At 41.0% G+C, this 11,733-nt stretch overlaps 1 protein-coding gene across 1 annotated transcript in view; it reads left to right on the top strand.

Annotated features, from left to right (window-relative positions):
- The window catches only part of mybpc3 (myosin binding protein C3), a 37,871-nt gene that overhangs the window by 10,653 nt on the left and 15,485 nt on the right, over positions 1 to 11,733 (top strand). The window contains exons 10-21 of the mRNA XM_085759178.1: positions 607 to 633; positions 4,633 to 4,799; positions 4,892 to 5,024; positions 5,192 to 5,194; positions 5,285 to 5,409; positions 5,504 to 5,609; positions 6,584 to 6,750; positions 8,554 to 8,719; positions 8,800 to 8,906; positions 8,999 to 9,028; positions 9,707 to 9,846; positions 10,238 to 10,309. Coding sequence (XP_085615304.1) covers positions 607 to 633; positions 4,633 to 4,799; positions 4,892 to 5,024; positions 5,192 to 5,194; positions 5,285 to 5,409; positions 5,504 to 5,609; positions 6,584 to 6,750; positions 8,554 to 8,719; positions 8,800 to 8,906; positions 8,999 to 9,028; positions 9,707 to 9,846; positions 10,238 to 10,309 — 1,243 coding nt within the window. The remainder of the gene's footprint in view (positions 1 to 606; positions 634 to 4,632; positions 4,800 to 4,891; positions 5,025 to 5,191; positions 5,195 to 5,284; positions 5,410 to 5,503; positions 5,610 to 6,583; positions 6,751 to 8,553; positions 8,720 to 8,799; positions 8,907 to 8,998; positions 9,029 to 9,706; positions 9,847 to 10,237; positions 10,310 to 11,733) is intronic.

Raw genomic sequence — 11,733 nt, 5'->3', positions numbered from 1 at the left:
ATACCATATCAAAATATATACACATGAAGCCATTCAAGTGCTAATTTTCCATCCTATGGCTTCCTGAAAATGTAATTGCCCTAATTTATGTCTCTTTTATCGTTACATCTTAATCCTGTGATCATTAATCCTGCATTTTCCTGCTTGAACACCGTCTCACTCAACAACAGAGTCTGAAACAGCAGCAGTTTCCACAGTTTATTTCTCCCTCACACATGTTATTGCCGGTGACATAATATGTACTATCACACTCCACCTGATGATGAATCATCTTTGTCTTTCTCCGACACTTTGCAATCATTCCCCACCTTTCCAAACGATCAACAGTGACTCATGTGTACCACACACCATCACCACACACTTCTCCTGTGCACAAGAGATCTGTACACCATGTCGACCTCTAAAACAAAGCATGATGTTAGCCTGTCATTTTAACTGATGATGTTACCTTGTCTTGCTTTATTGCAGTTTTACTACTGTCTGTATCAATATTTAATATATATGAAAAGCATATTTCTAATATGCTGGTTGTGATGGTGTTGCTGTGTTTTAACCTGTCTGGTTTGTTTTGCCATATTTGCCTCTTGGGTTCAACATCTGAATGAGCAGCAGTTTCGTAAAATCCACAAATCGGTAAGAAGGTGCTGAGGGGCATCTGGAGAGTCACAGGGATACTTTTTGTTGCTTCTGTTATTAAAGTTATTGAGTTATTTATTGGAAACCATGAACATTTATATAATTTTTAGTGATTTTGGATTGATTGGTATAGTTTTGACTTGTGTATTATTTGATGATGACCAACAAAATACATTGTTTACAAATTTATACCATAAGGTGAACTGCAGGGAAGATTTAATCATAGATCAGCCATTTTACTAAATACTATTAGTATCTCAAAGGTGGTAAAAAAAAAAAAAGGTGTCCATAGCTTTTGTCGACAAATCATTATCTAAATTAAAAACCACTTTACTCTGATCAGTTAAGCCCAGAGGCAGAAGCTTGCCATAGGCATGAAGCATGAAGACAGGTAACAGGAAACCAGAAGGCCAGATAAGAACAAAAAACTCAGGCAACTTAGGAAATCTAACAGATACTTAAAAAACTGCTGTACTGTAGTGATGAACTTAGGAGTTAACTGGAAACTGTATGCTGCATACAACACTTGCAAAAGCAAATGCAGTCAGCGATCACATGATTGAGGAAGAAAAGTCACTGAGGGCACCTGGTGGACAGGTGTAGTAAAACCAGGGGGAGAGCAGATGTATGTGTGGGAGATGTAATGTGTTCACTCTAGAAAAGTATCAAAAAGATGGAAAAAATAAAATGTATGTATACAATCTTAAGAGGAAATTTACATAGTAGTTGATAATGCACACTTTTATCAAACATATGACTATTACTGACTGTACAGTTCCCATGAGAAAGCCCAGCAGCATGAGCAAGGCCATATACTGTGTTCTGGGCCCCTACACACACTGTCTCCAATCCATTCTGCTCTCCTAGCACCCCAAGGTTTTTATCTATTGGAAACACTTGTAGCATACAGGATTTACACTGAAAGACTACAGCACATGATCATAACCCCAAGGACAAAATCAACGCTTGAAGGTATATTCTATCATGCAGGATTTAGAAATACATGATTGAAGTAATAATCTCCTAAGCCACCAATACCAATGCTAATGCTTCGCCTACAACAAAATACAGATGCATGATTCAGACTGTTATGGTGGCCCTGAGGAGTCAATACACTGAAACCATGATGCAAAGACACACATTCAGAAAACAACTACATCAAATTGTCAACAAAAGTGTTTCCAGGGACACAGAAATGTGACAGACCTGTCTAAATACTGAGCTACAGTAAGTTAACAGGACATATTTGCAACAATATCTGAACCATGTGATGTTGACATAATAATAAACCAAACAAACTCACCTTATTTTCCACATGTCCCATATTTCCACTGTGGATTCTTCCTATACACACTCAAACAAAGAAAGACAGAGAGAGAGATTCATACAGGCAGACCAAGAGCAATTAACGTTAAGCAACATAACCTGCATCATACAGGATTTAGCCTACACTGTATCAATAATGCAAGAATATTTACGAAACTAACCAGTGTCATTGTACTGTATAAACACAACACATTGGAAACACAGTAAATATTACATAATTACTACTTATATTAGGATAGTTGATCATAATAATAATGAGAAATAGCCTAAGTTACCTTACTTCCCCTTTCTTCTCGACAACATCAGAGTCCCGATGAGTTCAGACCATAGACTGTAAAAAGACTGATGTAGAGTCCAAACGTTGTTGTTCTCAGTTCATTTTTAACTTTTTTTTTTCATTGAAATGTGTAAAAACGAGTGGAAAAATAAATTGAGGGGCAGCTAACCGGATATTTTCCGTCATTGACCGTTTTTTTAAAACGGTGACGGAAAAATTTTGAGGCCATCCGTCATTTTGACAGATTGCAATTCACAGCCATGGCTGTCTGGCCATGTGCATTTGTTTACAATGAAGCCGGCGGATAATCAATAAATGGAGCAGTGGATAACGATATAAAACATATACAATGTCTCAAAGTCACTATGGTGAGAATTAGATTAAAAAAAAAAAAACCTCACAGCTGGCTGGTGCGCTCAGTAGAAAACGCTGTAGTACCTCCTCCAGGCCTGTGTGGAGCGTGTGTGGCGCTGTAGCGCTGCCACACATAAACACCAACAACAGAGAAGAAGACAGAAAGCTTCCCGCAGTATTCAAACTCCAAACATTACAAGTGGATTAAATGTTGATGGGAGTCGTGTCAGTGCAAATATGACGGTCGATAATGATTTAACGGGCGAGATTCAGCTGCAGTGTCCGAGGGGCCGACAGTAGTCAGCTGTTAAGTTACGTAGCTGCTACACAGCGGTGTGTCTCGGTACAGGTCATGGATGTAGGTACAGGTAGAGCGGTGGGGGCAGGACATCACCGTTTCACACACTCGCCGCACACAACTCTTCCAAAGGTAACGTTAAGCCTTATTTTAATGTATTCTGCCCGCCGTGGCATTGTTTATAACACGTAAAGCTGAGTGGGTCTTGTCCTGTCTGAATTTGTGCTGCATCTGGCTGTGGTCTATAGCTTCAGTTGTTTCAGTGATGCGCAGTGGCTGCGTGCGTAAAAGAGAAATGAGAGGCACAGAGAGAGAGAGAGAGAGAGAGAGAGCTAACGCCGGTGCACTATGCGGTGCCTATGTGAAAACGTGCTCCTTTGGATGTTTTGGTATAACACATGGGTTAGCTTGTTGATTGTTGACAGAAAACTGATGTCATCATCAGGTATTTACGTTGTATTTAGATGTTGAGTGGCAGAAAGTGACCCCCGCATTCACTGACTGTGACTGACCCCACAGTTAGATGTGCTCTGACGCAGACTCTGCTCCGGAGCATTCTCTGTTCAATTTGTTTGGACTTGATATGAATTAAACATGAATTAAAATTGAATGCTATTGAATATGGCATTATTATCATTTAAAAAAATAGATAAAGTGACCGGTAAAAATAGATTATGACGGAATCTTTATGACCCCGTCAGTCAAAATGACCGGCGACGAAAAAGTCTAGCGCAACCTCTGAGCCTGCCTAGCCTCCTCAAGTGGAGCAGGTGGGCTGTGGCTCTCTTCCGTTTTCCAGTTGGATCGACTTCAGCTGTTGTTGCCATGTTAGCTGCTGTTGCCGCGTTACCGTCCTTAGCAACGCTAGCTTCCTCCTCTCTAGCTAGCTCTTTGCTAATGGCAACAAGCTAAGTAGCAACTTTTTTTTATTTAAATATACTTAACTTTAACCGAACTTCACCATATCATCGTAATTTTCTTTTCCACCTCTCTCTCTTTCTTCACTCTTCCTCCGCTCCGCTCCAATGTTTGTTTTCTATACTTGTCTGTAGCGACTAGCTAGCTTTACCGCTAACTTCAACACCTGACCTCTGACGTCAGTCGTCATTACCACGCATGTGACACACCCAGTAGATATTTATTTTATTTGTAAAATAAATCTGTGTTCGCTGGATCATAATGTCAAAATATAAACACGCAACACATTTCTTTTTAAACTGATCGAGAAAAATAATCTTGTCAGGCCCAACTGGTAGGGTTTTGGACGCATTGCATGATCTTCGCATAAACTAGTACAAAATACAGTATGTAAGATCATATCGTCTCTTTTTATGAAGTCCGAGACAGCAAAAAGTCCAAGTCTATCTGATTCAGATAAAAGGAAAAGGTATGTAGGATTATAAAAGCTGCAATATCAAACAAACGATTAGGCTAAGTACAGCATTTTGGTAGTTTTCATCTTGTCTATTTGGTCTGAATTAACTTACAGAGTCTGTTTTCAAACACTGACATCATTTAGCCTACTTGCTATGAATTAGTAAACAATGTATGAAGTTGACGAATCATCACTTGCTTGTTAGTTGCTTCGTAACAGTTATCAGTGAATTAACTGTGTGTGAAATAAATAGCCAATCTGTTAATGAACTGTCAGTGTATCCCTCTTTGCACTGTGTTTATAATGCAACTTTCTCACTTTCTAACTGGCGTTAACATCTTCCTCTGGCTGGTTTATCTGTATCAGAACTGTGGTGATGAGCTCTGAGCCCGATGTGGACGTGTGGGACATCCTCAAGACTGCTCCTGCTTCAGAGTACGAGAAGATCGCTTTCCAGTACGGCATTACCGACCTGAGGGGCATGCTGAAGAGGCTGAAGCAGATGAAGAAGAAGGAGGAGAAGAAGAGCGAAGGTCTGAGTTTAGAGTTTGTGAAGTCGCATACTGTATCCTCACAAAATATAAAGGATCAGTGTTAAATGTTGTTTGTGTTCTCTGACACACAGTTTTCCTCAAAAAGTTGGATCCTGCCTACCAAGTGACAAAGGGGCATAAAATAAAACTGGCAGTCCAGGTCGCCAATGCAGATGTTGATGTGAAATGGCTGAAGAACGGGAAAGAGATTCAACCGACTGGAAGGTTTGAGTTCACCATGGCTCCATCAAACATGCTTTACCAATACATTATCAAAACTATATAGGTTACTACTATTATAATTTGAGTTTTTCATCTCTCTCTCTCTCTTGTTTCTTTTTTCATGAACATATGACTGAATTCCCCACTTGCTCCTTTAATCACATCACCAGCAAGTAAGTTTCGTGAAAAATATCATGTTTTATATGTTTTATTTAAGTGTTAAATTGATTAAAAGTGTGAAAATCCTCCTGTCTTTTGTCAAGGTACATATTTGAGAACGTTGGCAACATGCGCTACCTCACCATCAACCACTGCTCCTTGGCAGATGATGCTGCATATACCTGTGTGGTGGGGGAGGAAAAAAGCACCACTGAGCTCTTTGTTAAAGGTAATTAAGCTTCACAGGAAACAAACAAGATAATGTACATTTTGCAAGATAAAGAGTTGCAGTGGAGTCTGTCATTCTTATCTGTTCTCTGCAGAGCCTCCTGTCACGATTGTGAAGAATCTGGAGGATCAGATGGTGATGAAGGGTGAGCGGGTGGAGCTGGAGTGTGTAGTCTCAGAGGAAGGAGCCAATGTTAAATGGTGAGCTATTTTTCTCTACGCTCACAAATCATCTATTTTTTAGTAGCTGAATTTTCATGCCTCACACAGATCTTAAAAAATAATCAACAAAAACTGTATCATTACTCAAAACTACTGGCATAAACCCCCACAAGCCATTAAGTTTCTAAAGCAATAAGCCTCCATAAATAAAATCAGCGAGCCGTGGGTTGATTAAAGAGGCTCACACAGGTTAAGTGCCATTAAATCAAATCTAATCAGGTCTAATAAAGTCTGTCTTTCAATTTAAAGCAAATGTTTAGTTTGTTGCTCAGGCACCCAGCAGATGGCATTTGAGTTTGTTATGTCCACAGACAGATGCCAGACCTCTGTGACAGACTGAAGCTGTAAATTACTAGGCTACCTCAATGAAAAGATCACATCAGCATTTTACTATGTCCAATGTGACCTTTATCTGAAGGAGAAAGCTGCTGCAAATGTGTGGGCTGGCTTTTACTTGGGTCAAAAAAAAAAATTCCTGTAAAAAAGAAGCCACTGATCAATACAGAACAACACACTCTGTTAGTCACAAATGTACTGGAGTACAAACCTTTACAAACTCTCTAGGTGAAATTATGTGTCCACCCTGAGCGTGGATGTCCATTATTGATCCCTGGGGACAGTGTTTAGGAATCTGCTGTCAGCTCAAAGGTCACCCAACACTTGTTTTCATAGCTTTCAACAACATCTCACAGACTTCATTCAGTAAATCGAGCTGGCTCAGTTGTCATCATGTGACCTAAACGTGAACCCTGGGACATGTGAAAACGAGTGGCCATACATGTATCAATGTGAGATGTGGCTGAAAGCTCCAAAAATAGTAAGCAGACCTTTTGGGCTTGGACTCGCTCCATGCGTTGTTTCGTCCAGCTCTTGAATCGCTGCCCAAAAAAAAACTGTTGTGTGATATATTTAATCACAAACCAGCCTGATTTCTTGTGTGAATTTCTGTGCAGGGAGAAAGACGGCGTGGAGCTGACAAGAGACGAGGCTCTCAAGTATCGCTTCAAGAAGGACGGCTGCAAACATGTTCTGATCATTAATGAGGCCACGAAGGAAGACTGCGGCCACTACAAGGTTAAAACAAATGGCGGCGAGTCAATGGCTGAGCTCATGGTGCAGGGTGAGTGTCAGGCGTCCTGTGAGTACAGTATGAGTATGAATCTTTTTTTTTCTTGTCAGTGGCAAATACTCCAAGTGCCCGTTCTCATGCCCCACCAATAGTCATGTGGCCTTGCCTCTCTTGGCATGCGGTCTATCCTTGGGATGTAATGGCTCTTGCCATCACTCGCACCATTGTGCCAAGGTTACTGCGGTGGTTTGTGCATACCAGCTAAAGTTAGAAAACATGGACAATATTTCACCTGAAGGGCACAGGTCTCTCTCTCTGTGTTCTTTGTTTGCTGTGTTGTCGTTTCTTTGTCAAAGAAAAATAAAACCTGAAATTCCAGTAGGTTAGAACAGAAAATACCACACACACACACACACACACACACACTCATTCAGGCAGTCAGAGTTGGAGCAACCTCGTCTTTTAGCTTCAAAAATCTTCAATATTTGAGAAAAATAAAACTTGAAATTTCAGAAACACACACATGCACTCATTCAGCTGGAGCGACCTCATCTTTTATTAGCTTCAAAAGTCTTCAATATTTTATGCACAAATCCTCCATGACAGTAAAAAAAAAAGTCATATAAAGAGAAAGTTGTGGTTTAAAAGTATGTTTTATTACTAGATGATAGATTTTCCTCTAGTACCAACTCTCAGCGGCCTGGTGATGCTGATGACAGATCTGCACCAGTCCCCTCAGAAATTTGTAAGTTTCATTATTAGATTTTTTCAATCATGTGGTGGTTTTTTTTTAGTGCATTTAAGACATTTTTTTTGCTGTTGAAGCTGGAAACATGTGCTCAGAGCTCTTTATTTGAATCCACAGGTGATCTAAAAATGATGGATGGTGACGGTTCAAACCCATCAGTACATGGACGTAGGCAAAATATAAACCTCAGATAGTCTCACCCTCCGTTTTTTTTCCTTTTTTTCCCTCCCACCCAGTAATCATTTCATCGTAGCACCATTAGCTCCGTATCATTAGGAAACAAAATGAAACCCATCAGTCTGTGTTTTCCTGTAGGAGATATAATCAATGTTTCATCACCGTTTCACCACCTGTGTTTTCCAGTAGGAGGTATAATGTAGTTATTCTGCAGCTAAATATGTGAATATATATACAGTATATATATATTCATGCACATGTGTGTCTCCTAGGAGTTGTTGTGTGTAGATTTGAACCCAGTCTTTGTTCCCACTCCCGCTGTTGTTAAGTTTGTTTGGCCTGTCGATCGACCACTACATCCGTCTGCCAAGAATCAGCAGCTGCCACCGTGCAGCAGGGATCAACACCGAACCTCCATTATAATGCCATTCACATGTTATTTGCTCTCCCCTGCTGACGTGGCGAGGCGAGCTGACGTAAAAACTCCTGTAACCTTTACAGGGAGCATGGTGTGAGTCATCGCGCCCAGATAACAATTTCTTAGGGATAACTTTAATAACTCCCATGTACATTATTTCTTGTGATATACCGTATTAGCCCTGAAGCTCCTGCATCTGGTCTTCATATCCTCCCACTTCATTTTCTACCATAAATCCAATTAACTATTCCCCTTTGTGTCTGTTGCTATGATACAACACACAAAGGCTGCACAAAGATAATGAACACCTCACACTTGAACATATTATTACCATATTATCCTCACATACAATAGCTGCATCTCTGCTTTTATCGCATTATCCTCACACATGATCATATTAGTGCATCTTATTCTTATGCCTCATAAAGTAGCACCTCCCCTGACGACTGACGACCTCCATCCTTTCCACTGTCTGCACTCTGAACCTGTGTGTGTGTGTGTGTGTGTGTAGAGAAAGATCTGGAGGTCTACCAGAGCATTGCAGACCTGACGGTGAAGGCGAAGGACCAGGCAGTTTTCAAGTGTGAAGTGTCAGACGAGAACGTGAGGGGAACCTGGTACAAGAACGGGATCGAAGTCAAGGCCGAAGGCAGAGTGAATATCACACACATCGGCAGGTGAGGACACTTTCATGCGTGCATTACAAATGTTGCATACACACACCGTGAAGTGAAACTCTTGGAAACTCTTATTTTAGGAACCACAAACTGACCATCGATGATGTGAAACCAGAGGACGAGGGCGACTACACTTTTGTACCAGACGGCTACGCTTTCAACCTTTCTGCCAAACTCAATTTCTTGGGTAAAACTTTTTTTTCAGTTTCATCCTCAGCACATGAAAGCTAATTTAAACTTGTATCTTTTTCTCACTTTCTTTTTTCTTGTGTCCCCCAGAGGTGAAGATCGATTACGTGCCGCGCCAAGGTAAACGACAAACTCATTCTCTTGTAGTGTGCAAAACAAAACCTCAGTGCACCGCTCTGTTCATTTCAACCATGTCCTTCTTAAAGGGATAGTTCAACATTTTGGCAAATTGGCCCATAATCCCTATAGCTATACCAGTAGCCAGTAGGTTTGTTACCTTTAAGTGTCGGTGCAAGCTATTTTTAGAATGGCAGAGCAGAGCCGCGAGCTGCTGGAATTTCTTGGTTTCCCTCATCAAACTCATCAAATACACAATCCAACAACTCCAAAACGCTCTCGTAGACAAGTTGTGACCTGCACATTCACCACGCTATGAGATAATAACGAAACGTTATGAGACAGAGTTGTTTTAGAGGTAAATGCAGAGACTGCTTGCTGAAAAACTGTCCCCGACGGGAACGCGCATCAGCGGTTTTGCATGTATTTACCTCGAAAACAACTCTGTCTCGTAACGCTCCGTTATTATCTCATAGCGTGGTGAATGTGCAGGTCACAACTTGTCTACGAGAGCGTTTTGGAGTTGTTGGATTGTGTATTTGATGCGGCTCTGCTCCGCCGTTCTCAAAGTAGCTTGCACCGACAATTAAAGGTAACAAACCCACTGCTAAAACTATAGGGATTATGGCAATGGGGCAATTTGCCAAAATGTTGAACTATCCCTTTAAATCACTTTTTAAGATCCTCCTAAGATTCACCTGGACTGTATGGGCCGCACCCCTGAGTCAACCATCGTGGTGGTGGCGGGCAACAAACTGCGTCTGGACGTCCCCATCACCGGAGACCCTGCTCCCACCGTTATCTGGACCAAAGGAGAAAAGGTAAAACAGGCAACGACTCGTGTTACTGATCTGTCATCCACCCCAAAAAAATCAGTAAGTAAAGTCTGAAACCAGAGGCTTCAGGACAACTTGAAGTAATGCTGAAATGTTTTACTTCAGGAAAATGTTGGCAAATTTAATCAATATGTGGAGTAGATATAAATTAATACAAGCTGAGTTGTTACACTTTTTATCAACTAACTATACGGCACAGTTCTGTAGATCTGACGATGTGTCTAACATTTGGCTTATAGCGTAGTACAGTACCACTAACAGCTCAAATCAATGATGCCTACCAGCCTACTGATCTTTGAGTTGGGGAGAAAGAGAGGCGCCACCACGGCCTCTTGGTTCTCTTCGGCTTTTACCGCTTTGCTCTGCTCAAATGTAGGCTAGTTCTGTAAAACCCGATGGAGAGGAGAAAGGAGGCGCGACGACCTCTTGGACCGTGAAGGATGGGGAAGTAAGTGTGCACGTCCCATATGAATACATCCGGCTTGTAGCACTCTGACTCTCAAAATCCATGTCTGATTGTTGACAGCATTGCCATCGTGCCTCTCAGCTTGTGCCCATGTGTGCACTTTGACAATGAGTTCGCCCTGTGTAGTCGTGTTACCTCTCGATGTGTTGAAAAGCTAATGCACGCAGCCGCCACCGGAGCACAGGAGAATTGATTTTGCGAACGACCCGACTTAACAGGTTGAGTTTCATTCATTTACAACCCTGGAGACAGAACAGGCTGCAGCAGACACAACGACGGAGAGAAAGCAGCTTTAACAGCCTTCATGTGTGTGTGTGTGTTTTGCTTTTATGTGTCAAAAGAAAGCAAAAAATAAAATAAAATAGAATAACTGCATGCAGTGTTACCCCGTGTCCCACCATGTCAGTACGGTAAGAGCATGTTTGAATCTTCTTTCAGACAGACACAGGTCAGAGGAAACTGTAAGTACATGTTTGTAATTTTCAATGTTTCAATGTGCAAAAACGACCCTGTCAAACACATAAATAGTGTATATAATCAAATAAAACTTTACATTTTGTGGTATTAAAATCAGATTTGCAGGTATCAGCAGAGAAAAGTTAAAAGGAGCTTGTTTTCTACAGCGTGAAAAGGTCAATTTTTCTGATTCAAAAGCTGCTTCTTTAGCCAGAGAGTCGACCTTTAGATCTTTTTTTTTTTTCAGATTACTATTACTGGTACTTCCTGTTTCACTTAGATTCTTAACATTTCCCTGTAGGTCATGTAGTGACTTTAGGTATTGTACCAGGATCGATGTGCTTCACAGTGAAGTGCAGTGGTCGTAGGCAGGCAGTAAGATTAGTGCTAGAGTTATTATCAGGTTTTGTTTCTCAGTTGCCTTCACACAAAGTGCACAAACAACCTTTTTAAAGCAGTATTTGTTATGACTACCCTTTAAAAAAAACGCCCGTTCTCCTCAGTACATGGTTTTACAAAGGTACTTGCCTCAGTTCTTCTGTGTTTTTGTTTAGTCTCTCTAAGTTTCCTCTGTCTCGTTAAACTGATGGGCTCTGTGACAGCTGCACCATCTGTTGCAGGACTCCTTGTTAGTCTGAATTTCAGACTAATCAGACACCAGACAAGAATCTAAAGACTCAAAGGGCTAAACACTTTCACATAGAATAACAGTTTTGATAATTATGTCTTTTAAATGACAAGAAATGCACACAACTGTCCCTTTTAAGCACCGTTTCTGCATCTGCATGGTGACATCTGGAGTCGTGTGTTCAAATCGACATGTGCTACTGTCCTTGAGAAGCATGATTTGCACAAAGACTGAAAGGAACGTTGAATTGGAAAGTGTTAAAGCATTCATCTATGTCATCTACCGTACCGTCATCTTCACCTCCAGTATATGTCCAATAGAG

The sequence above is a fragment of the Trachurus japonicus genome, chromosome 3 (assembly GCF_045865225.1).
Source record: "Trachurus japonicus isolate A0001 chromosome 3, Traja_1.0".
Lineage (NCBI taxonomy): Eukaryota > Metazoa > Chordata > Actinopteri > Carangiformes > Carangidae > Trachurus > Trachurus japonicus.
Note: the sequence above shows the minus strand (reverse complement) of the source record. Positions and strands in the feature narration are given on the sequence as shown.